The sequence below is a fragment of the Haliaeetus leucocephalus genome, unplaced genomic scaffold (assembly GCF_000737465.1).
Source record: "Haliaeetus leucocephalus isolate CR32 unplaced genomic scaffold, Haliaeetus_leucocephalus-4.0 Scaffold944, whole genome shotgun sequence".
NCBI classification, from domain to species: Eukaryota; Metazoa; Chordata; class Aves; order Accipitriformes; family Accipitridae; genus Haliaeetus; species Haliaeetus leucocephalus.
In genome coordinates, this window is record NW_010973380.1 from 465,978 (window position 1) to 492,105 (window position 26,128).

The window sequence follows — 26,128 nt, forward strand, 5'->3', positions numbered from 1 at the left end:
CCAGGACTGCTTTCTTGTGCTGGCGGATGGAGATGCGGCGCAAGCCTCCCTCCTTCCCAGCCCATGGGGAAGTGTCACCCTCCGAAGAGTGAATGAAGGGGGTGAGAAATGACATGCAAATGCCTTCCCTGTAGGCTACAGAAAATTCACTTCTTTGCACCTTTCCGAAGACTGGTATTTACATACTATTAGACGCTGACATCCTGTTGAACTTTCTTAGAGCATGTGATTTGCAGACACGCTCATTTGAGGATTTAGATTTTATTGACTGAAGGTTGCTTGGCAGAGAAGAAAATGAGCTGACTGGGGAAGTGAAGGCTCACACAGCGGGTCGAGAAGGGCCCTTCTGTGCGAGAGAGACAAGGGAATAATTTGGCTTCAGCTCTGAGGTAGGAATTCTTCCCTCTACCTGTTTTCTCTGTCCTCTTGGCATCCTGTGGAGGTGTTTAAAAACAAACAAAAAAAAGCAATAAAAGGCTTTTGGTTCTCATAATATCTGTTTGTGTGACAGCTTCCCGCTGAGTGGGAGCTGGGAGAGTCTTAGAAAGTTACCACCACACTGTCCATGTTGCTGGGTAACAGTTTCTGCTTCTCACATGACCCCCAAATCATAATAATCGTAATAATTGCATCCCAAAATGCTGAATGATGCTGGAATCGCTGGTAGGTGGATGTGCTGCCTCTGTCCGAGCGTGTGGGCGCTGGAGCAGGGAGCGGGGGGCCCTCCAGACCCGCCTTACACCCCGTCAGGATATTCGTGGGATCCGGACCCGAGTCCCGTTCCTTTCCGGCTGGGTCAGGGCACCTCGCTGGCTCCCGTGGGTCTGCTAAGGACAGCGGGGATGAAGCTCTGGTGAGATCAGGGTGAAGCGTTTGCAGCCCCATTTGCTGCAGTGCAGCTGGGAGCCAGCACCCTCTGCATGGGGCAAGTGCTGGCTACCACCCGGCATCCCTCCAACCCGAAATCCGCCGTGCCTCCGAAGGCTGGTGGTAGCATACGAGGATGCCGCAGGGCTCGTACCCACCGTGGAAAGCTTTTTAAATTGGTTCAGCTGATTTGGCACTCAGACAGATAGGGAAGGCTGGCACCTTGCTTCTGGCCAGGTCTCCCCAGTGGCAGTGGCCGTTCCCAAAGCGAAGGTCTGACAGCTGCACCAGCCTGATTTAAACCTGGCTTCCCGGGTTAAGGTAACTTGGTTATTGAGTGTCTTCAGACAGTGTTACTGGTGTAACAAAGAGTGGTTTTAAACCCATTTAAAGCTAAGCTAGTGCAACCTTTAAATACAAATAAGGCTTTAGGTGCCACTGAAGATCCTAACATAAACATCCTTGAGCATCAAACTTGAGCTTGATTTGCATGTAGTACCTATAGCAGCCTGATGATTTATTTACTTGTTTATTTACTGGCAAGGAAGAAGGCACCAGTGATTATATTTACCAGCATGGTTAATCCTGGTGTAACCCCACCACTGCCACTACATGTTGAATGGACACATTTACCCCTTGTGCAGGGCATCACACGATACCATAGCTTGTATTTGCCCAGCAGAGAGGAGCTGTGCTGGCACACAGCATCCTATTAGTGTTAGATGATAGGACTGAAGCAGGACAACGTGTTTTTCCTTTCTTTGTAAAAGAATAAGCTGTACTGGCAAAATACATATACATTTATACCAGTATGGTCCTTTTTGTCTGTGCACTGAAGTCCTTTTCTGGGAGTTCTCTGCCAGAAGAAGCCCTTGCCAGCCCCGTGCCACCCCCAGCCAGCACGTGGATGGCACAGCTCCTGCCCGCTGGCCGCAGCGGGCTGCGTGTCCGTGCTCCCTCATTTGCTAAAGACAAAACACTGCCCGTAACGGTGCGGTGCCTCTGAGGACACAGCCGACCCGGGCTGCTTTGCGAGAGCTCCTATTTGCCTCACACGGGGGCTGTGCCAAAGCAAAGCGTAGTGTGCCAGAGATTTCATGAACTTCTTCAGTAATGCCGAGCAAGATTAGGCCTCATTCCAAGACCTTTTAATTTTTTAAGCATGAATGACTCATTCTGGCCTCTGATACTGGGGAGATCAAGAATACATAGATCTGAAGGCAACTGAGGCTACTGGCTATGGCAGAAAAAGGATGGAGCAGCAGTTGGTTTGCGTGCTGAGGCAGGGTCTGGCGAGCAAACCGTGCTTTTTGTGTGCATGCCTCAATTTCCCACCATACCCTTACCATCAGCTTCCCTGGGAGACTGAGCATGCTGCCGGTTCCTACCAACGCTAATGGGCCCACACCAAGGGGTCAGGTTGGTTTATAAAATAGAGATTTGTGAGTCCCCCCCAACACTTCTTTTGGTGCATGGGAAGATGATTTCATTAGCCTGTATGTACGCCAGCTGTTCATAGGCTGCACAGGAGAACACAATAGTACAAATGAAAGCAACAGGAGAGGAGGAACAAACCCATCATGCTTCCTGAAGTGCTTTTGGAAAGCACAAAGCCAGGATGTTGTTTCTTTTTAGTGACTGAGTAGTCTGACATGTTGCAAAATACAAAGGCTCGGCATATTCCCAGCGGCAGAGTGGAAACTGGAACTATCCAGAAGCAAAACCTATCATTAGCAGTCAGCCAGGTAGAACGGGCTCCTGAGTGCCAGGAACTGGCATGGAAGGGAGGAGGGGCTGAGCAGCAAAAAAGAGCTTTTCTTAAGGGCCAGCGGTGTGCCCAAGCAGCCTTGTGGAGGGAAGCGGTCGGCTGTGAGGGCAGCACTTCGGGTCGGGATGCTCTCAGACTTCTTCAAAGGGCAGCAAGGAGCTGCTGTTCCCCCTCATGCCCCCCTGTCCTGCAGCATGGGCAGTGGGTCTGCTCCCAAAAAATCAGAATGGTTTTGACCTGTAATTTTTCTCCCTTTTGTTTTCACTCAATCATATTTAGTTGCCCTGAGAAAGCTCTTCTGACATGTCCTCCCAGGTCCTTGCTGTGATCCATGTCATCCTGGAGGCATGTAATAATTTAGACTGAAAGCTGTGCTGTGCAGCTCTGTTCTACACAGCATCACAGGATGGAGAAAGTATTGATGTGCCCTGATTTATCTCCCACAGATGTCATCTCCCTAGGAGCTGCCTTGAAGGACAGAGGGGCACAGAAAACTGAATCTGGGAAGCACCTGATTCAAAAAGAAAGGAGGAGGAAATTTTATGAACTGGGTTGGATGGATGCAGGGAACATCACAGCTTTGCAAACCCAATGATCCGAAAAGATAGCACCACAAACCATAACGTTGCTGTAGCTGGGTGCAAGCGGACAAGCCTTTATGATGCCTTTATGTTTCCCAAAGGAATCTCTTCAAATTAAGAGTATTTTTGCATTGATGCTTCTTTAGTTGTCATTCCCCGACAGGCCTAACCAACCTCTGAGGGTGAGAAGTAAGATGAGGGGAGGGTTGCACGTATCACGGTGAACATTGTGGGCTGTGGGTGTCCCCACAGCAGCAAGCACAAGATGCTCCATCAGGATGTGCCCTAGGGAGCAGCACCCAGCACCGATGCCGAGCGCGATGGGAGGGCAGACCACGGGTGCTGCAGGCACAGTCGGACGCAGAGGCTGGGGACATTGCTTCCACCATCGCAGCCTCCTCTATGGCCTGGGCAGCAAAAAGCAAAGCTCCCCATGCCCTTCTACTGGCAGGTGGCGAGACGTATTCAGCCTTTCAAGTCTAGCGCCTTGTCTCTTTTTGTCAGGGGACTTTCCTTCCCTCAGCCAGCACAGTCTAAATGGCCTCTGTGAGACAGCCAGATAGATGCATTCCATTTTAATCCCTTATCTGTCTCACTCTGCTGAGATCATTTACCTGCTAATAAGCTCCTGTGGTCAGAGATAAAAGGCGAAACTACCAGCCCTTTAAGGATGATGCTTTGCAACACTGTGCTTCATGGAAAATATGGAAAGATGTTGCATTCATAATATATCACTCATATCTGTGTTTGTAAACAGATTTATCACACCATCTGCAGAATTGTACTGCAGTCTCCTCCATATTTATTTCCTTTCCATTTATATAGTACAGCTCCTATTTATTTTATTCCCTTTTTACGGTTAGATACATTAGCCATCTTCTTTTCTTCCCTACAGAAAGAGTGCACTCTCTGTGGGGGAGAGTATTTAATCAATCCAATTTGTTCAGCTTAGTCCATAAAAACACAAGCCAGTACTGTTTGGAGAGGTACCTGCCTGGGTTTGTTTCTCATCTCTTCACATCTGTGCAGAGCAGGTGGGGAGGAAAGGATAATTCAGAACAAATCCACGGGTAAACAGGATGCTCTGTCAGTATTTCCTTTCTGCTGTTGCACTGGTTGAGTGTAATTTTCAGAAATCAGCTAAGCCTAAGGTCAATAATGCTATTATAATCTCTCTGACCTTCTGTAGCTGATACGATATCTAATGAAGTATTTCTACAACTGGGAGCAAAAAGCCAGCCTGCTTTGTTATCTGGTTTGATAAGAAACCTCTAGTCACACGCAAATGAAAAAAGTGATTCACTGAGCATAAAAAGAAGTCACACTGAGAGAAAGGGAAGCTTGTGGTCGGCAGCCACTTCTGCAGCCCCTCGGCTGAGCAGCACGAGCCCCGGCACAGCTCCAGGCAGGGCAGAGCCCGGACATGAGCCGGGGGGACCGTCCTCCTCCAACGGCTGCTCCTGCAGCAGGACCACGAGGCTCTTCCATGCACACAAGGCCCAAAACCAGATTCTTCTGCTTGGGACACCCTTTCACTTTGGGGAGAGGAAAGAGTCTGGGTTACAGCAGAGCCAAGAGGAGGGACGAGTCCCAGGCAGTGAGCCAGGGCTTGGCCACCGCTGCCAGCGCTGGGATTTGTCCCCATCCCCTGTGCAGAAGTAGAAAATCCAGGACAGTCGGTTCCTCCTCCCAGGTGGGAGGCTGAGGGACCTTGGGTCTTTGCGGAAGCCACCGAAGGACGGGGCTGGGCAGGATGAGCTGTGCTGCACCCTGGATGGATGGTCCTCAGCACTGCCCCACGCTGAAAGTCTGGCCTTGACCCCGGGCACTGGAAGAGGACTGCTGGGCTCGATGCACAGCACGGGGAAGGATTTGACCGCAGCTCCTTAGAAGCACCGCTCCAGCCCCATGACTGTGAATTTGCTGCAGGGAGAGGTGTAGGACACGGACCCATAGCCAGGGCTGTGACCCTGGGGGCAGGACACTTTTGCTCCTCTCCCTCTGTGGAGGGAGGATTTCTTTTCTTTGCATTGAGCCTAACCCAAATTCCTGGGCTTCGGTACAGAGGAGCGACTGGGGGTGACTAACTCCAACAAGAATTTTACCAAGAATGAGTCAGGGCTCTGGGCTGCAGACAGTGATGACAAATCTCAGAAATTCAAGCCTGTACTTTGGCAGGAGGGATTGCCGTTTGGGTTTTGGGGGTTTTTATATGGTCCTTTTTATGATTTTTTCAGCTGTACAGTGTGTTCTCAGATGGTATATTTGCAACTTCATGTTTTTCAATCGTGACCATCATTTTTTCAGATAACAGAACAGTGAACAACTGGGCGCTTGGCCAGCTCTTTCCCCACTGAAGCAAAGGGAAACTCTGCAAGAGGGTTTCTCCAGAGCTTTCTAAAAGAATTTTCTGTGACCCTATCCCGCTAACAACCCCACCTTCTGACCCTTACTCAACATAGCCGTTGATGCTGTGAGCTGTGAGCTGAATGCTCCTGCCAGAGAGTCCCACCATCACCTTTTCCCATGAGAATTGTTCGGGATCTCTCAAATATCCCATCCCATCACACTTTGCATCTTTCCAAGAGGCATGTTTAGGCCTATAATATCATGCCTGCCACAAATTGGTGAGCAAACTTCTTGGCTGTGTATTTGCCAAGGGGTGACTGGCAAAATGAAACTTTTGGGTAAACCAGAAGCCATGTGGCTCTGCTGCGGAAAAGCAGCCAGGACCTTTGTCAACAGTACAGTCCCCAGGAAAAATCACAAGGCAGGCTTTAAAATAACGAGATTATTTCCAACCATTGTAAATGGTCCATCTTTTATCTTGGCTTTCTGGCAAATAAAACCTTTCAGAGATGTCTCAGTTTAGATTTTTCAAGCCTTTTCCTGACACGCTGCAGGGCTAGAAACCCTTGTGCTGTAGCTGGTAAGGGAAAGAGAGACTCTCCCATATCTCCTTCGATCCTGCAGGAGCTGGGGTTTGGGAGCCAACTGGCCCCCAGGTTATTTTGAGCCCCGTGTGGGCCCAGGGAAGCAGAGGTCCCAGTGGCGTGGCAGGGAGGGGAGCTAGCGTTAGTGGCTGGCTTTGGGTCCAGCAGGTTTATTCCCCTTTTGTGAGACAAACTGTCCTCTCTGGGAGCAATTCAGCTTTAAACCGATTGCATTCAGCTTTGTAAAGGCCTTGCATTGTACAACTTAATCACTGTGGGACTGAAAAATAATAATCCTGCCTAAAACCAGAAAATTTGGCTTTGCTATTTCTCTGTGCTGAATCAGCTCCTCACTCTCCTTGCTGCTAACAGCATGGCAGAGACAGGCCATGTCCTCCAGAGAGATGGGCCTTGAAGAGATGCTCTGCATCTCCAAAAAGGCGCACTGCTGTTTCCATAGCCTCCTGCTGCTGCCCCTTCGCTTGCAACCTGTCAGGCTCTCACGTTATCACACGCAAGCAGCACGTTTTGCAAACATATTTGCTATTACAGCAGACAGGAAAAGATTAAGTGAGTGTTATAAAACTAACCTCTGCATCAGTCAAAAGAAACAAAAGCAAAAAATAACAAGGTAATCAGATGCTCTTATGAGCAGGATATGCTCAAAATTACTTCTCCATCTCATTACAAATGCTTAGAAACTGCACAGCCTCTCCAGTGCAGTGAGATTTTAAACTGGATAATGGGCATAAGTAGCTCAGAGCTGTTAATGCGACTTCCAACCTTATCCTTTTGCTGCATGAAAATAGGTAGTAGCTATTGACTGGTGTAAATTGGCTACTTTTAAAGCTGTATTTGCTGGCTTAGATGTGCTAAGATTCTCTCTACAATTTTCAGGGCCTGAATGTAATGTGTGTGGTTAAGGAGGGGATATATTGAGTTTCTTCAGCAGAGGACTGGTTCCAGTGTGTGCCCTACATGCTGGAGAGCTGGGGACCTGCTGCAGTTGAGCTTTACATCCCAATCACTAAGAGAAAAACCAGGGCTGCTGGACGGTTGTTCGTCAGTCCAGGCAAGCTTCTCACTTTGTCTTTTCATTTTCTTTCAGGACAAACTGTTCACGATGTCAATCAAAAAGGAAGGTGCCCACAAGAAGTGGGCTGCCCTGAAGGAGAAACTCGGACCCCAGGAGACTGACCAGTCAGAGGCCAACCTGGAAAATGCAGAGCCAGAGCTGTGCATCCGTCTCCTGCAAATGCCATCAGTGGTAAACTACTCTGGGCTGAAGAAGCGGCTGGAGAACAGCGATGATGTCTGGATGGTCCAGTTCCTGGAGCTGTGCGGGCTGGACCTCCTGCTGGAGGCCCTGGACAGGCTGTCTGGGCGAGGAGTGGCCAGGATTTCTGATGCCTTGCTTCAGCTCACTTGCATTAACTGTGTGCGAGCGGTCATGAACTCCCACAAAGGCATCGAATACATTGTGAGCAATGAGGGCTACGTTAGAAAACTCTTCCAAGGTGAGAAGACATCTTCCTGTTTCATCCATCACATGTGGCACAGGGGGGAACTTCCATGTTGCTTGTCCTCCTGCCTCGCACCAGGCAACTGATTAATGAGGTTGTTTTCTTCTTTAAAATAATACTGCTTTGAAATGACATTGCCTTTACCACCCAATGCTATTTCCACACAAATATCGTCATAGTTTACTGAGAAGCCAGGGATAAAACCAGCCTTAGCTGTACGCAGGCATGAGAAGTCCTCAACCCTTCGGCTGTCAGCAGACATTTGCTATTTAGTCTTTGGGAGCCCCAAGGGCAGAGGGAGAGGTATTGAAAGGGCATGGAGACTTGTAGCCTGTAAAGAGGAGGGAAGGTGGCATGGTTTAGACTCAAGAGAGCACATTCTCTGCACTGCTCAGTCTGTTCCTTCTAGAATATGGTAGGTAATATCACTTACTTTCTGCTGCCATTCACTTGGCTTGTCATTAGGTATGAAACTCGTCAGGGCATCTCCTAGGACTTATTGTACAGCACTTAATGATGATGGTGCTGGGAGGATAACTTCTGTGCTGCTTCACAGAGCTGAGATCACCGCTGTGCCCAGAAACCCTTATTAATAATTCTTTAAAATGCATTTATTCTGAAAGCTAGCTTGCCCCCCTCTTCAGTTTTGAAGTCCTTTTTCTTCCTCTCCACCCTGTATTTTCTTAACTAGTGTGAAATACAGAGCTGGCATTTTTGTGCTGTGAAAAACAGGCCGGTACCCTGGGCTTTTCAGTGGTCAAGCTTCTTTGTGCACTAATAAAGGAAAAAATAAGATGGTCTAATCCACTCCTCCCAACTCCCGGGGCTCACAGAGAAAGAGTAGTGGAAAAAAGAGAATACATGGGGACTGGTTAGAACAATTGGCCTACTTGATATGCATGTGGGGTGTTTCTGCACTAAAAATAAGACTCATTAATTGAAGAAAATGGTTCATCTGCTGTTCTAGAAAATACCCATATGTGAAAATGGGAAATAAAATGTGTGATTGCGAGTGCTGAGATCTTGGCTGCTGTTGTAGTGCACCACTGGTACATGGAAAAAATGAACACCTACAAGGAGCACCAAAATGCCAATAGGGTACCTGAACTAGCATTTACTGTTCCCAATAGAAGTAACTACCAGATATTGCTATTGGGATGGAATATCTATAAATTGAGATATTTTTCTTCCCATCTTCCACCTTCTGGCTCCACTCCTTCAATCTGTTTTTCTACCACTGGTCATAAGCCATGTAGCAGAAGACACTGAGATTCAGAACATTAATGTCATTATAAATTCTTTTTTGTTTTGTTTTGTTTTCCCTCCAGCACTTGACACAACTAATGTCATGGTCAAAAAGCAAGTGTTTGAGCTCCTGGCTGCACTGTGCATTTACTCATCAGATGGCCATGCTTTGGCTTTGGATGCCCTGGACCATTACAAGGCAAGTGTTGGGCTGCAGCAGGGGTACGGCTCTGCTCTGATCCATGCAGGTAGATCTATGTACCACAGAAAAGGGATGGGAATTAAGGCCATTTCGCATCATTTTGGTAAGAGAGGCAGGGATTTATAAGGTGAAAACTGGAGGAAATTTGGCCTGGTCAGCATAAGCCCATGGTGCTGCTCTGTGACTTGTCTGGACAGATGACTGCCAACCACAAGATCCCTTTTGGCAGGAAAAGCACTACCAGATTAGCAAAATAGATAATGCCACATCCATGGGTTTCATTGGCCACAAGCCCAGGTAGGTGCATCAGTTATCAGAAAGCATAAAGGAGTCCAAGAGGAGTTTCACTGACTTTCTCTGCTGACCAGACCCCGCTCCATGATGGGGGAGTGCTGCTTTTATCTGTATCTTCCTGTCTTGTGCACAGTGGGATAAACTGAGAGGTTTTAAGACGCTAATTCCATCTGAGAGCCTGCACCAAAGTGGTAGATGTTTCTGAACTGTCTGAACAGAAATTTCACTTGTGTTATTAACAGAGTGTGAAGAACCAGCAGTATCGATTCAGCGTCATAATGAACGAGCTCTCCAACACAGATAACGTGCCATACATGGTGACACTGCTGAGTGCTATCAATGCCATCATACTGGGTAAAGAAGAGCTAAGAACAAGGACACAAATCAGAAATGAGTTCATAGGTAAGGATGTTTGTTGCACCTAACTTTCTCTGGAGAAAATCAGTTGCCAAGCAGGTTTATTTTCAGATGTATCCATAAGGTGACTAAAGAGGGCTGGGGAGCAAAACTGCAAATATTAAAGGCAGGCTCCTTTTTTTTTTTTTTTTTTTTTTTGGTCTCTATGTACTTCAACAACCTTTCTGTAAACAGATTTTTTAGACCGTGCTGCTTTCCAATAGCTTCGATCTTTTCTGGAATCCCAGCAGCACTGTATCACTTGAGCTTCTTTGACACATTTCTATAACCAACCATCTTATGTAGCCCCATTTCCATATGTTACAACTTCTCATAAGAGTACATAAGGTTTCTTCACCCTGTGTGTACTCAGATGAGCCACTGAAGCTGCCCTGTGAGTCAGAAATACTTTCCAACTGCTTGAATACCGGGATCCTAGGTACCGTTGTTAGGATTCACCTCACATAATGTGCGCATCTGAGCTGGTGAGCCTGGGCTTCATTTCTTTCTGTGGAGAGCAAGGGACATTTAACCACAGCGTTCATCTGACTGATCCATCTGAAGATATTTTCACTTTTTCTCTCTGCAAAAAGTGTTTATGAGCATAACATTATATAAAGATCATAACAGATCAGTACCAGGTAGGTCATAATGCCAATATATCTATTTTTTTGTTCTCCCAGGGCTTCAGCTATTGGATATTTTAGACAAGCTAAGGTAAGGATCACTGTTTAAATTTTCTTTTATAAATGAGATTCACAGTAACGCAGCTATGGAAACTTAATACTTAATCAGCCTTCAGCTGTGTGAAGTGAAGTGTACCCGGGTGGAGCGGACCATGCTTTTGTGCACCCATTACACAGGAACCAGAGGCATTAGGCCAGTGTTAAGATGGTCTTGCCAACCACGGTGTCACAGGGACAGCTGTTGGCACAGATGGCGTTGACAAAGGCTCTGGGCACAGGTGGAGCAAGGCTCAGCAACGTCCTCATTGAGGCTGCGTTTCAGACTGAACCTGAAGTGACGCTGTGGGCTCACTGAGCAGCTTGCTATATTCAAAATGCCTTCACTGCTGGTGTTGGTCCCAGAAGCATCCAGCTAAAACAATTTACTAGTGCATACATGGACATACCTAGCTTCACAGTTTCTTAATTTAAAAATGATGTCGTGTCAGAAACACCCATGATGAATTCTAGAATGCATTATATGTGAGTTGCAGTTATCCACATAACTGGAATTGCTCTGTTCAACCCCATAAAAATTAGAGAAGAGAAGATCTTTCAATAGTGCCAACTAGCAAGGGTGGAGTTCCTGCACTGAGTGGTCTCGAGAATGCTGAAAAAGTTGGCTTTAGAGTATTTGGGTTTTTTTTTTAATCCAGTTTTGAGTAACAGAGAAGGAAGTTTTTCGAACAGAAACATCACTGGAATATTTTCAATTTGTCTTGACTTTAAAAAAAAAAAGAAGAAGGTGGCCCAGTTTCAAAAGGTGGAAATGCCACTCTGTTGTTACAGCTCCAAGAAGCCCATACAAAGCATACACTGGCCCAGGCTATGCCATGAAAAGTCCCATTCATTTGCATGTCTTGACTGTAGAAAGAGGTACATTCAGTTCAAGAAAGGATGCACTGATGGCATTTGATCCTTTATAAATAAGGTAGAGTTGGGTACTTTCAACACCGACTGGCCGAGTCTGAGAGGCAAAGAGATAAAAGCCATTAAAACAAAAACAATCATCTGAAAATCAGTGAAGGGCTCTCCAGTGAAAATGAATGCTGTAATATTGCAGAGACATAGAGGAGGAGGATCTGCTTATCCAGTGTGATACATTTGAGGAGTTCAAGATAGAAGATGATGAGGAATTATTAAAGATATGTGATGGGATAAACATGAACGATCATCATGAGGTCTTTTCATCTCTCTTCAATAAAGTAAGTAGGCCCTCACATGGGGTGCAAAGTCATGCAGTGGCAAAGTTAACACACTTTGCTTGGAACCGGTCTTGCTGTGATGGAAAGCTGCCCTGTCTTCCAGGTGAGCCGCTCTCCGGTCTCCATCCAGCTGCTGTCCATCCTCCAGAGTCTGCTGCACTTGGAACCATCTCATCACTCCAGCCTCCTGCTGTGGGAGTCCTTGGACGCGGTAGTGAACAGAGCCCTTTTGCTTGCAAATGACAGTAAGAATGACGTATCCATCCAGCCTTGCACTCTCCTCTTGTTTTCCCTTGTCCCATCCACTGCCCCCAGAAGTCCTTCCCAAATGCACAGAAAATAATCTATGGGACTTGCTAAGAGCTGAACAGAAGCTGGGACCAAGCTACACCTCCTGCATAGGGTCAAGTCTTGATGCGAAGCCCCAGCCATACGGATGCCAGTGAGAGCTGGCCATGTTTAGCAGTGGGCTCAGGATTCACGGTCTTGCTTTGATCCTTAAGCCCTGAGCTTTGGGTCATGGGACTCAGTGGGAATCTGTCCTCATTGGCATCCTGCCGCTGATGCTGCCTAGTCTTACTGGCAGGCATGCTCAAAACAGTGTTTGTGGGCCACGACCATGGGAAGGAAATTGCCCGGAAGCTAAAAGTGCAGTTGTGTAAAGTGACATTAGGGAGTGGGCAAAGTGACACCAGGCAGTGGGCTCAGTGACACCAGGGAGTGGGCTCTGTGGCTCCAGATCTGCTGCTTGGTGAAGGTTGAATAGCATGAACCAACCTTTCGGCCCCATCCACTTCTCTGACCCCAACTCATGTCTCTAGTCCAAGGGAACACAGTTGAAGAAGTCATTGAGAGGCTGCTATCTATCAAGAAGCATCCAAACAAGCAAAAACGAGCTGAAAACCGGCTGTCCGGGAGTGCGAATGGAGGCATCCAGGCTGAGCTAGAACCACGTGCACATGCAGCTCAGAGCCCAGCAGGATCATCAAACCCCTCCAAGGCACCAGCAACTCCCTCAGGGCCACCTGCCAACGAAAAGATCTCATCCTCCCAGCTCACAGCCTGCTCTGCTTTGCCTGAGACATCTAACCCTCCCCCCAACACTGCTCCCGCCCCAGCACCTCCACCCCCACCACCTCTGCCCCAACCCTCTGGCACAGCAGCTGTGACCCCCACGTCCCCCACGATGAATGCACCTCCAGCCTCTCCACTCCCTGGCATCCCTCCACCCCCACCCCCATTGCCTGGCATGGAGGGTATCCCCCCTGCTCCACCCCCATTGCCTGGCACGGTGGGCATCCCTCCCCCTCCACCCCCATTGCCCGGCATGGGTGGCATCCCGCCCCCTCCACCCCCGCTGCCTGGTATGGTGGGCATCCCTCCACCCCCACCCCCATTGCCCGGCATGGGTGGCATCCCTCCACCCCCACCCCCATTGCCCGGCATGGAGGGCATCCCTCCACCCCCACCCCTTCTGCCCGGCATGGCAGGAGATCATATAGAAGCTGTGGTGGCCTCCCAGTTCAGCTGTCCTCTTGGCTCGGGCAGGCCTCCCCACAAGACGATGAAGACGCCGACGTTGAGAATGAAGAAGCTGAACTGGCAGAAGCTGCCCTCCAACGTGGTGAGAGGTGGGTGCTTCTGGCGTAAAGTCACGGCTGCTTCAGGGGTCACCCAGGGGAAGAAACACTGTCTTTGAGTTTGTCAAATGTAGTTGACTCCATTTAGATACAGAACTTCCCTCATTTCCATCACATCTGACCTGCAGAGCTGAAATAAATAAAAGTGGCATGAAACCGCTAATAGAATATAATAACCATTCCAACTAAATCAGTAGTTTGGAATAGTTTGTTTATAACTAAAATACTTTGAAATTAAAAGAAGGAGGAGGGATGGGAATATTTCTGTAATCCACCATGACATGCCTTAGGTTTGAGTTTTCAACAGGCCCTGATCTGGGTTCCCCAGACTTTTGTTCCCCAGTTCATCTATACTTGTATCTGGGTATATTAAAGTCATGAGTAAGAGTGCAGGTAAGGATCATATCACAGTTTGAGAAGGACATTGAAAGAATTGGAGAGCCATGAGAATCATTGACTTGTTTCTTGATTTTTGGGTTACATTTCCCTCTCCTAGTGGATCCAAAGAGGAGCATGAAATGTGAGAAGAAGCCAGGACAGGCAACGTCAGCTTTGCCCTAGACAAGCAAGGCATCCACTGCATGGAAGCTGGCATAGATGAAGTATAAATAAGGCGTGTTTTCAATCACAGGAGCAGTTAATTGTTGATATTCTTTCAGTAGAGACTTCTACAGGCATGTTTGGGTGATTTTTTTTTTTTTTTAAAGATTTTTAAGGCAGTGCAGTGGGAATTAATTCAAGCAGTCCTATAGCCAGCATTATACAAGGAGGCTCTATCATAAAATGAAAAATGGAGGAAGACCACAGTCAGAAAATGTCCAGGTTGTGGCCAGGAAGCAAAAAGAACATCAGCCATGGGACTAGAAAACAAACGGCCAAGGTCCATCTCATGCTGATCCAGTTTGCCTACCATGGAGGAGAATGCAGTCGTATAGGGAGGGATGGGGCTGTATGGCCTCTGTGTGCCCAGTGCTTCATCCCCTTACCAGCACATCTTGGGGTAAAGCACCAGGTTTAATTACCCTTCAGGCCCTTTGGATCCTGCCTGTGGGACTTGCCCCTCCTCAATAATTAGCATTTTTCAGGACTCATATGTCTCTCCTTATTTCATTCATCTTCTGAGAAGTGTCCCTTCCAGCAACTCGCATTGCCCCAGAAGCCAGGAGCTTTCAGCTGTCCCTGTAGCCAGTCTGAACACCTTGTCTTTTTTCAGAAAGTCACTCAATGTGGGCTTCAGTGAGCAGCAGCAGCGAGGAAACTATAGAGCCCAATTACACAAGCATAGAGCAGCTGTTTTGCTTTCCACAACCAACCCCCAAGGAGAAAACAGCCACACCAGTGAAGGCAGAACCGAAGGAGGTGAGGAGGTTCCCTCTCGTTCTTTTGAATAAAGATCACTGCAGACCGCTCATCTAATATGAGATATCTTCTTTTTCTTTAATGAAGATCACATTTTTGGACTCCAAGAAAAGTCTCAATTTGAACATATTTTTGAAGCAATTTAAATGGTAAGATATAGCCAATTTTCCTGACAGTTGACAAAACTGAGCAGGTTTTGCATAGTATCTGGAAGGTCCTCATGAAATCTGTTCTAGCCAATGCGCTTTGGTGGTCTGTGTTACTGAAACATCTGAACATTTCCCAGTTTGTCCTACACTGTCTCTAAAATACTGAGTTTAGGGATTTAATTATGTTTTCACATACAACATCCCCATATGTTGGCAAAGGTGTTACATCTCCATGTTGCAGATAAAGTTGTGGCACAGACTCTTGGGGTGAGACACCTCTGTAGGTCAAATTCCTCCTCAAAACAGGGCCAATGGAGACATTAAGAATTAAATTTTCTTTTAAGGTAGTCAAATGCCTAGAGACAAAGATCTGAGTTGCAGGATTGATCTCTGGCCTTGAGTCATTTGACCAGGGCCAGAAACAAAATCTGGGGCATAGCAGGGATCCAGGTCCTGATTCTAAGTTAATCATGGGGACATATCTTTTGTTTTGGCTTATTGTGGCTCTCCCTAGAGAAAGCATGGAGCGCTTGCACAGGTACATGTCTCGGTAGCATGTGATTGTGGAAGACGGGTCTTTGGGTGACAGCTGACTCTGCTCCTCCTCCCTGCAGCTCCAACGAAGAGGTGGCTGCCATGGTCCAGAATGGGGACCGGACCAAGTTCGACGTTGAGGTTCTGAAGCAGTTGCTGAAGCTGCTGCCTGAAAAGCATGAGGTAGGAGGAAAAACGGTACCCTTAGTTCACAAAGCTGAACACTCAGTGCAGTCCTGCAGTCTTGATTTTTTATTTCTCATTAGATAGAAAACCTGAAGTCCTTCAAAGAAGAGAAATCAAAGCTAGCAAACGCAGATCAGTTTTATCTTCTCCTCCTTCAGATTCCCAGGTAAGGGTGAACTTCAGCCCAATCTTTTTCTTGGTTTACCTCTGGGAAGTTTAAGTTTCTTTATAGGAGCCTCACAGACAAACACTGATGGATATAGCTGGTGGATTCCCCCTTCCACCGTAGAGCCATCCCTTTCCCCTTACCCTCAGATGAAGGGCTGTTGCTGCTCCAGCACCTCCTTTCCTTCTGAAGCAGCAGAAGCTGGCCCAGACCCAGGGTCAGACCTGCCAAAAAGGGGCCCCATAACTTACTGAAAGGCAGTGCCAAATGCAATGCCAAGAAGGGGGAACCCATATCTCACACGGTGGTCAGTCTTCTCTTTGCTGATCACAGTGCGTCAGCAGAAACTACATCCCCACTGGACCCCGAGGCAAGCAGCAGCCCCTCACCGCCCTCCACAAGCCATAGATACTGGTTTGATGTGGATGGGGTTGGCAGCGATGTTGTGGGGTTGCCAGACTTACCAGTGATGTGGGAAGAGGGCTGCTGTGCTGGCCACGATCACAGTGCCTTTAAGCTTTGAGTCCATCTCCATCCTCAGCTACCAGCTGCGCATTGAATGTATGCTGATCTGTGAAGAGACCACTGTTGTACTGGACATGATTCAGCCAAAAGCTGAAGCCATCCGGAGAGCCTGCGAAGGTAAATGACCTGACTTTATTTGTGGATCTTATTTATGACAGGAAGCTTGAAACCCTGCAAAACTCCCCTGGAGTTCTGCAATGATACTACCCAGCGCACAAAAAACTCCCTTGTGGTCCATTCACTGGTTCACTGCAGAATACGGGATACAGCTTTAGGTATTTCCACCGATGGTCAAAGCTCTTAATAGGACTGGAGATCACTTTCCCTCACCCTCAGCCCTCTTTCTCTGCAGCAGATGTGTTCCTCTGAAACACTTTCAATGGTGAAGTGTTGGAAGCTGGTCAGCCCTTTCAAAGGAGCTGAATTTAGACAGTGGAGCTGGCCCCATTACAGCTAATTCATCCAGCATTATTTGCCACGTTAAGAACTTCACACAGCAGTTTGCTGCCAGAAAAGCACCCCCCAAACTTTCCCCAGAAAGTAGTGATGCTTTACTTTTTCGTTGCCTACAAATGGAACCAGAAGAAAAAGTTTGGGTTTTGGGCTATAAATTGCTGATGCTCCAATTTTGTGAGTACCTGGAGAGATTACGCAATAGGTTTTGCCTTCCTGTAGCAGAAAAGTCAGGTCCCACTCCGCTGAGAGCAGGATGGTCTTCTTGGCATTGTGAGGTGCTCCCTGTCCTACAGAGGCAGTTCCCCCAACTCCTGCCGGAGGTTTCTCCAGTTGCCTGCTGGCATAAATTGAATCTTCCCCCAAAAAGTATCTTCCTGGCAGCCCAGTTGTCCTTTTGGAGCTGTTCCTGTCTCAAGGTTGAGTGCTTCAGAAAGCACGACACTGCGGCACCCTGTTGTAAGAGCAAGGATAGGGACCGTACCCTTCATGCCCTGATAATCACCTCCACCATGGGAGACCAAGAACAGGGTGAGTGTGTCTGGTTTTAGCCGCTGGCAGATAATTGCATGGCTGTCAGAACTGGCTTCACTGCAGAGTCTGCAAGATTAAAATTGCAGCCTTTACCTACCCTCGCCTGCACCAGGGTAAATCAGGGTACTTCCAAGCAAGTTGATGGCTGTTACTGAGGAGGGTCCAACTTCAGGTTTTCCATTAGGAATGAGAGACCAGATGTAATGAAAGAAAGAAACATATGTCAACAAAAACTTTTACAACTCATGGAACTGAATCTATGTAGAGTCAGTTTCTCTGCAGGTTGGGCCATTGGGCTGCAAAGCTGAAATACCAGATTTGGTTTGGTAGAATTCAGAATCCCAATTTCAATGCAGTTTAGGAAATGTTCTGGTGTAACAGAGGCTTTTGTTTAAAAGTCCTTTCTGTCTTTCAGATCTTCTGAACAGTCATCGCCTGCCGCTCTTTTGTCAACTGATTCTCAAAGTTGGAAACTTTCTGAACTACGTAAGGTCTTCTTTTGTCTTGTCCTCCCCCCATTACAGTATGTGGATGATCTCCTTTAGGGTTGTAATTTGGGTGGACACAGGAGTTACATCTGCTTTCTTTCTATCTTGTAGGGAAGTCACACGGGCGATGCCGATGGGTTTAAAATCAGCACTTTACTCAAACTAACAGAAACCAAAGCAAACCAAACCCGCATTACTCTGCTCCACCATATTCTGGAGGTACCACTGCCAAGTCCTGGGCAATAGGGAAGGGGAGGATTTTATCACAGATGAACCATTTCTCCTACTCTACTTTCGTAGTTAATGCCACACACTTGTATTCGTATTCTCCCTGGCTAGCTGCAGAGTGTCACAAGTTGGGAGCATTTGAATCACTTAGGCTGGTGGAGGCTGCTTGTAGGCGCTACTCAGGCAGCTCCTTAGTTTAAGACTTGTTCTACTTTCTTCCAGCATCTTTCCCCACATGGGCTGGAACTTCCTTTTTCATATTTGTGCAATCTGCACATCATCAGCTGCAAACCACAAAGCACATGACTACCAAAGCTATCCTGGCTGGCCTGTACCCATTCAGCCTTTCTGTCTTTCCACTGCCTCTCCCTTTTCCACCAGACTATGCTTGAGCTTTTCATACTCCTTTCCAAGCCCCCATGGCTTTCTTATTCCCTATAATGCTGTTTTTCCTTTTTTCTCCATGCTCTGCTCTGCCACCTGCGCTCCTCAAGGTCCCTCCATTTCAGTTATGCATGTTCAAGCCCTGCTTTAACTGGCAGTAGCTTCAGCAAGCACAGCCATGAAATTAAATTATGCAAATAAGATTCAAGCCCTTTTGACACCCTCTTGGGACCGTAGGAAGTGTCAGACTGCATCAAACCACAGTCCTGCCTCCTCCCGTGGTCACGAGTAGGTGTCTCAGAAGAGGGTAGACTAGCTCAGCGACAGGTCAGCCTTGCTTTGCACTGTAAGTATTTCTCAGCATTCAGCCCTCTTGTATGTTTTTATAGCCCAGGAGCAATGCCTTTCCACCCTGAACGTGCTGTCCTGTTTTGAACGCGTCTCGGCTCTGCGAGGGAAAGCAAATTGCAGGGGGGGGGCAGCAGCAGGACGTGGCACAGTCGTCCTTCCCGGGCACTTCTGCACGTGCCTCTTCCCCCCACCTTCCTCTCTCAGCTCTTGCCACACAGCAAATAACACTTCTTTCTCTCTTCCGCTTCAGGAAGTAGAAAACAGCCACACGGACCTACTGGAGCTGCCAAAGGATCTTGAATATGTTTCAAAAGCAGCAGGGTAAAATTGTGTGTCACTTCCTTTGAATTAAAAACAAAAATAAATCCCATACACATCAACAATGTACCAGAAATTGGGACACACACAGCTGGTATAGCACATTAACAAGATGGCATCTTATTTAGTTTCAGCCGAAAGATTTGGTTGATGAATGTTGAAACCCCTTTAATATATAATAGTTCTACTACAGCTGGCAACACTTAGGGCTGAAATTTGCAGAGCGATCAGTTAATGCTGCCTTCCAGGCCCTTCCAAACTCTGCACTGCCTTTGTGGTAGCAGGACCTTGTGAAGACCAGCTACCCAGAAGCATTTCTGAAGTGCCTTCAACCAAAGAAAGCGAGCTAATGCTGAGCTCTGAGGGTGGAGAACGGCCCTTTGAACGGGTGAACTTTTGGGGGCATTCATCTACTCAATGCACAAAGCTGTAGGCAGACCTGGCAGCCTTTTCATAAGTGCTGTCGAGGGAAGCTGTTTTCCATGAGCTTGGACTGTAGAGAGTTCAGAGCTCAGGTGTCAGTTCAGTGAAGTGGTGGGAAACACAGGGACAACCAAACCACCAGCTCAGATTTGCCCACTCTTTGGTCAGCACAAGATGCTGGAGTGTCAACTAATGGGGGGGTTCTGTGTGATTTCAGAATTAATCTTGATATTATACGCACGGAGTCCAGTACCAATTTAAAGAAATTGCTAGAGCTTCAGCGGAAAGTCTTATCATCAAGCGACGACGTGAAACAACAGTATGAGAAACCTATCCAGGTTAGTAATGGAGCTCCCTTATACCTCTCTGTCACGGTTTAACCGCAGCCGGCAGCTAAGCACCACGCAGCTGCTCACTCATCTCCCTCACAGTGGGATGGGGGAGAGAATCAGAAGGGTAAAAGTGAGAAAATTCATGGGCTGAGATAAAGGCAGGTAAAACAAAAGCCACACACACAAGCAAAGCAAAGCAAGGAATTCATTCACCACTTCCCATTGGCAGGCAGGTGTTTGGGAAGACAAATGCCATCACTCTGAATGTCCCCTCCTTCTTCCCCCAGCTTTATATGCAGAGCATGACATCGTATGGTCTGGAATATCCCTTGGGTCAGTTGGGGTCAGCTGTCCCAGCTGTGTCCCCTCCCAACTGCTTGTGCACCCCCAGCCTCCTCGCTGGTGGGGTGGGGTGAGGAGCAGAAAAGACCTTAACTCTGTGTAAGCACTGCTCAGCAATAATGAAAATATCTCAGCATTATCAACACTGTTTCCAGCACAAATCCAAAACATAGCCTCATATTAGCTGCTCTGAAGAAAATTAACTCTATCCCAGACAAAACCAGCGCACTCCCCCATTACACACACAGAGGCAGCGTGCGGTACATATGCAGCTGGGGAGGCTCATGAGAAGGTGGAAAATACTTCCACAAGACATGCTCTCAAATTTGGAAATAGGCTGCAATGCCACACAACCCATCAGTGGCTATTTGCCAGTTCTGCCACAAACCTGGATACCCTTGGTGAGGCCATTTCTTAAAGCCCCTGCCCCAACTGCACTCTCTACTCTGTAGTGTGACTCCTCACTTTGAGTGAAGGCGTTCACCCTCTGTGTGGATCACCAGAGTAAAGCCCTTCTCTTGGGATTAAGCTTTGCGTTGAGTTTTCCATGTCTTGGTCAAGTCACCCCTATAAACTGGCACAGCACAGTCACCAGGTGCAAAGATCATCTGCAAATCTTAGTTTCCTCCCACCTTATAAGCTCTGCTGCAGTTAAAAGCCAGGGCCCAGAGTCCTGCTCCAAGCTCTCATGTTGACATCCTTTTTTCTTTAAGTGCACTTCACTCATTGTCCTCTGGATGGTGTTTTACTGTGTATATTAAATGTATTTCAGGATAGCATTGATGCCTCCAGAAAGCTGGAAGAAGAATTTGAAACCATTGAAAGGAAGAGAGAAGAACTTGCAAATTATCTCTGTGAAGACCCAAGCAAGTTGTCCTTAGAGGACATATTTAGCACCATGAAGACCTTCAGAGATCTCTTCATCCGAGCCTTAAAGGTTGGCATCTGCACACATGATGCTGAGCATCCTTAGTACTGGTGCATGCCTCCGCTCCGACAGACGGGGTGGGATGGGCACCCAAATCTGGTGGGGGGAAGGTGCTGGTTACAGCCTCCTCCTTTCGGTGCTTGGGATGAGGTCACCCAGTGAAGAGGTGTCTGATCCCTACTCCACTGCATCCTCATGCAATGCTGGTGCTCCTGGCCTGGCCCAGACCCTGGTGATTTGCAATTTTGGTACAACTTTAGCTGCAGAGTTACAAAGATGCTTTGGAATCAAGTGTGTAAGTTTTAGAGGAAGGGACTTATTAAACTTAATGCTTTGCTCCAATGTGAGCAAGCAGACTCAGAAAGGGGATGTGTAGTAAAAAAGCCACCAGTTTGGACGAAATTGTGGCTTCAGTACCTTCCACTTTTGCCTCAGCTAAAGATGCAGCTTTAAAGTCATGCAGAAGATCTGCACACTGGTAAGTAGCTGTGTTGGGCAGATCACTGCTGCCACCTCGTACTGGGATGTGGCAGAGCCCCGACCAAGCCAGCGGTCTCCCTCTCCCCCTCTTGGCAAGACAGTCTTTATTCCCCATGCCCATTTTATTTATTGCACAGGATAAGGCCAGAATTTCTCTTTCTCCTTTGCAACCATCTGCAGACCTTCTTTCTCTTCATTGGCTTTTCTAGCAGATGTTTAGCCAAGCTTCTCATGCCCCTGTTACCTCACTGCAGGAAAACAAGGACAGAAAGGAGCAAGCTGCCAAAGCAGAAAAGAGGAAGAAACAGCTGGAAGAGGAAGAGGGGAAGAGACAGAAAGGAGAAAATGGAAAAGTCAGTGAGTATCTGAAAGGGCTTCAAAAAAGATAGACGGAGCTGATGATAGGAGCTCTTTGCTGGTCCTGCTTTAATGGACCAGTAGTGGCAATTTATTTTGTGGGTTTCCAGGTGCTTGCTGACTAAAGGCTTTTAGGTGTCTTACAGCCACAGCTAAGAATTGAGTTTTCACAATTGCAGCTGGGCAGAGAAGTTAATTTTAGGTTTGCTGACTGAACAGCAGAGAAAAAAAAAACAAAAAACAACCAAATTGAAATATTTCAGTTAACTTTTTCTGTTTCTAAACATAGCTTTTGAATCCCAAATCTAACAAGAAACATTTGACTTCTCCCCCCCTCCAAAATCCCCATATACACTTGAATAGTCTCTCTTTACCAGAGACTACTGACATCCCCAAAATCTTGCAGATAACTTAAATCTGCCTTTCTCTGGATGAAAATGAAAGGCACAACTGAAAAGCACAATTGGAAGAAGCTGAGAGGAAAGAAAAATCAAGATTATTTTCCTTCCCACCCGCCCCCCCCCCCCCAAAAAAAAAAAAGACCCCCACCAACACAGATAGCAAACAGGAGGCATTTCAAGGTCATGGTACAACCAGGCACAAGTCCGGGCAGAGCAGGTGCCACTGGTGCCAGCCTGTAGCACCCAGACTTTGGGGTAAACCCTCTGACTTTAGCCAGGACATGCTGCTGCAGCGGCATAGAGCATGGGCTGCTCCCAGGCCTGGCATCAGGGTCTTGCTTTTGCCCAGCGGTTGCTTGTACCAGGACAGCAGTACCCACCCCAAGCAATAGCATTGCTGCAAAGTCTCCTTCTGCCCCGTCTCATGGGCAGATTTAACACCCATCTCTCTCTATCCCAGTTAAGAAGGGGGTGGTGAAGCAGGAGGAGGTGTGCGTCATCGATGCGCTGCTAGCCGACATAAGGAAAGGGTTCACGCTGAGAAAGACAAAGAACAGACACGAGTTGGATGCAATTCCTAAAACCTTGCCTGCAGAGAGCCCGGAGCAGAGCCAGTCTGGTAAGGACACAGACCCGACTGTACCTACAGCTATTCATTCCCCTCTGCCTCTGAGCCTGAGCCAAGCACAGAAGCAAGAAGCCTTCGCCTTTGCGTTTGGGGCATTTTATTTAAGGAGGCTTTGCAGCCAGTGCCGTGGAGAAGAGGAGCAGAGGGCCCTGAGCTATTGCCAGCCAGGTCTGTCCCAGAATTAGCAGCAATTTGGAGCAGCATGGCCTTGTCTTCGTGCTGATAAGCCTCTGAGAGACATGGCCCGCGGGTCAGCCATAGACCCGTGCTAATGGGCTGCTGGTGTCATCCTCACATGAGTCCCCTCCATGCTACCAAGTCTTAGTAGCACAGCTTGCCACTGCCTTGGAGAGTGCTGCGCCCTGTCTTAGTCTACATTTGGGAGTCTAAAGAAGCCCTTAAAAAAAGATTAGAAAATGCTAGTTGCAGAAGGACCCAAGTCCTTTAGGTGCCTGTTAGAAGACAGCCCATGGGTTTAGCTTTTCTTTGGTCTCTTGACCTTGGTGTCAGTGCACATTAGGTAAGTTCAAGGACATTGGCCTACCATAGAGCCTGACTTGTGTGCACTGTAGCTCTCCTAAACATGCTCTGCAAGGGCAGAATTAGGCTGGCTGATGGGCAGTTTTGAAGTGCTCATGCACACAAGCGAGCAGTCCCACCTGGTTCAGGACCTCGCGGGCGGGTTCGTTCCTCCTGCCGTAGGCTTTCAGGCACCCTTGTGAGTCCAGGGGCTTCCATGGAAATCAGCCAGTTGGCACCAAAGACATATAAACTCCTGCTGAAAATAGAGCAGGGGCTTTGCTGAGCTGGAGTCTTGGGTCCAAATCGGCTGACCACAAGGGGTATAAGGAGGGGAGGTATAGGAAGCATAAAATGGTGCTGCTTCTGCATAGCTGCTTTAGGGTCAGTGCACCCTCCACAGGCAGCTGCTAGCTCGTAACCTCTCCCAGTGGCAGAAACACCTTGGTTGATCCCAGGTGCAGCTCTGCAGCTGTGGCTGATTGCGTGGTTTTTGTTTAAAGGAAAGAGCGTTAAGGATCCGCAAGCAGCAGGAAAGCAGATCGATGATGAGACGAAGCAGAACAACGATGGTCATCCCTCCGAAAGCACTCCCCCCTCAACCACTGCCCTGATGGAGATGGGTGGAGATGTTACAAATGCCTCAGCTTCAAACCAGGCTTTAATTAAAAACAATGCTGGAGGAAATTTGCCACCAGAGTCCCGGACGGAAAGCCTCTCAGTAAGCTTGGTGGAAGCTGATGGGGCCGGTCAGCCCACGCCGGGCACCGGGATGGAGCAGGCAGAGAGCTGGGCAAGCCTCCAGCCAAGCACAAAGAGCGGCTCCATTGCCTTCTCTGCTGCTAACATAGGCACGGGGATAAGGTTTGTGAGCAGCAGTTCGGGCACTGCTCTGAGAGACCAACTCAACGGGTCCATCTCAGAAGGCCAGGACAAAGAATGCCCGGCTGATGGATCGGAGAGCTGCAGGCTGGCGCAGGAGCCAGAAACCTGGCTGAGCGAGAGCAGGGTCGACCCTGGCAGCGCTCAGTCCGCTCCCTGCGATGGGGCTCATCAGGCAGAGTCAAAAGAGATGGCAAAGGAAAACGAAGACCCTGGTACAGACTCGCTGTTGGACACCTCTCAAGAGAAGTCCTTCTCAGAGGAGCCAGCCACTGACTCCTCTTGTTCGGCAACGCTCCCCCCAGGGCAAACTCACAGCGACAGGGAAAAGCAGAGGCCATCCGGGAAACGGAGGAAGAAGAAGAGGCACAGCAAAAGCTACTCAGGTAGCCTATTTCATATATAGCTCCCGGGGACTGAGTTAAACTGGGGAGGCTTCTTCGTGTATTTGTATATATCTGTTCCTCCCCACTTTGAGGTCCAATGCCCCCTGCCTCTAGAGCCACGCTGTTTCATGGAGCTGTTATTTTCTGGTTTGTTTTTTTTAACCTGAAAGAGATTTAAAAAGAAAAATACAAGCATAGTTCATTCTCTTGACACTTATAAGTAGTTTATAAAGGGGTAATGATGAATCAATAATTAAAAAGCCCATTACACATACGCAGTAAAGATGGCAATAAGCACATCTGTCAAGTGTGCTAAAGACAGCTACAAGGCACGGTTATGTGCAAACAAGAGCTCCATTAGACTCCAGAGCAGTGATTAAGAGCAGTTAATACCGGGTACTTAATCAGCGATCTCCCCCTCTCAACTACTTATAAACACATAAAGGCAGCAACATGAGTGCTGCCGTGGGGTTGTTTGGTTTTTCCTCTCCTAAGCCTCATTGCAAGAGCACTTTGCCTGCAGTGACTTGACATCGCTGCAGGGTAAGGGGAGAACGTCAACAATTAAAAAAGAACACCTTGCTGATGCTTCTGGGAAGGATCGTATTTGGCTGGTTGAATGGTTCCCTTGCACTGGGCTGCCCTGCTGGGACCAGGAGAGAGCTTGGCCGCCGGAGGCATGGAGCCACCCAGGTCTCTGCTTCACGGTGAATGTCCACAGCCAGTCCCAAACCTGGGAAGTACATCCAAGTCCCTGAGACTCTACTGAGCTGAAGCCACCCTTGGGTTTGTGACCTATGAGGTGAGGTGCCTCATAGGGAAGACACATGGGTCTGCCAGCCTTTAGAAAGATGCAATATACTGTCCAAAGCCTGTTTTCTGCGAGATCCTGGGATCAAACAAATGGGCAGGAAAGTGGTGGAAGTCTCTTTTTATCAACGTTTAATGTTTTTCCTTCCAAGGAACGTGGAAGAGAAAGAAAAGGAGGTTTTGAATACCCACTGCTGAGAAAGACGGCATGGGTTGAGCATCTACCACAGAGGGACTTACCCTTATAATGCAGGCATGCCCTGGGGCTGTAGATATTTACATTTCTAAACGTGCCACTTTCCCATAGTTAAAAAACAAGCCACAAAGCAGAAGTGGTTTCCCAGAGCAGTGGTTCCCAAACTTGCTTCCCAGGCGGCAGCAGGAGGAGCTGCAGCAACGGGAGCACCCACGCTCCCAGCCGTGGCGATGCTCTCCTGACGTGTATTGGTATTTCTGGCTTAAGGAACTGAACCTCCAAAAGCCACGGGGCTGCCTGGGCATCCAGGGATGGCATCTTGGGAACCTCTCTGCTACTAGACAATGTTTTCATCGCAAGAAGTTCCCTGTTGTTACATTTGCCTTGCCG

General features: G+C 47.9%; 2 protein-coding genes across 2 annotated transcripts in view; both read left to right on the forward strand.

Annotated features, from left to right (window-relative positions):
- On the forward strand, window positions 1-10,530 carry LOC104842043 (inverted formin-2-like). The gene is made up of 5 exons (XM_010584116.1): window positions 1-389; window positions 7,258-7,666; window positions 9,001-9,116; window positions 9,656-9,815; window positions 10,493-10,530. Exons 2-5 carry the CDS (start codon window positions 7,273-7,275, stop codon window positions 10,528-10,530), a joined length of 708 nt encoding a protein of 235 aa, XP_010582418.1. The 5' UTR covers window positions 1-389; window positions 7,258-7,272.
- The window catches only part of LOC104842042 (inverted formin-2-like), a 22,676-nt gene continuing 6,103 nt past the window's right edge, over window positions 9,556-26,128 (forward strand). Inside the window, exons 1-17 of the mRNA XM_010584115.1 lie at window positions 9,556-9,562; window positions 11,600-11,739; window positions 11,843-11,984; window positions 12,561-13,370; window positions 14,593-14,738; window positions 14,826-14,887; window positions 15,502-15,604; window positions 15,688-15,773; window positions 16,315-16,415; window positions 17,701-17,771; window positions 17,885-17,992; window positions 18,987-19,057; window positions 19,695-19,815; window positions 20,924-21,088; window positions 21,814-21,916; window positions 22,778-22,936; window positions 23,968-24,732. Coding sequence (XP_010582417.1) covers window positions 11,698-11,739; window positions 11,843-11,984; window positions 12,561-13,370; window positions 14,593-14,738; window positions 14,826-14,887; window positions 15,502-15,604; window positions 15,688-15,773; window positions 16,315-16,415; window positions 17,701-17,771; window positions 17,885-17,992; window positions 18,987-19,057; window positions 19,695-19,815; window positions 20,924-21,088; window positions 21,814-21,916; window positions 22,778-22,936; window positions 23,968-24,732 — 3,055 coding nt within the window. The 5' untranslated portion in view covers window positions 9,556-9,562; window positions 11,600-11,697. The remainder of the gene's footprint in view (window positions 9,563-11,599; window positions 11,740-11,842; window positions 11,985-12,560; window positions 13,371-14,592; window positions 14,739-14,825; window positions 14,888-15,501; window positions 15,605-15,687; window positions 15,774-16,314; window positions 16,416-17,700; window positions 17,772-17,884; window positions 17,993-18,986; window positions 19,058-19,694; window positions 19,816-20,923; window positions 21,089-21,813; window positions 21,917-22,777; window positions 22,937-23,967; window positions 24,733-26,128) is intronic.

Coding starts and splice junctions, on each gene's coding strand:
- LOC104842043 (XM_010584116.1), top strand. CDS start 7,273: ATGTCAATCAAAAAGGAAGGTGCCCACAAGAAGTGGGCTGCCCTGAAG. Junction 9,117..9,655: donor ATGCCCTGGACCATTACAAG/GCAAGTGTTGGG, acceptor TGTTATTAACAG/AGTGTGAAGAACCAGCAGTA. Junction 9,816..10,492: donor AATCAGAAATGAGTTCATAG/GTAAGGATGTTT, acceptor TTGTTCTCCCAG/GGCTTCAGCTATTGGATATT.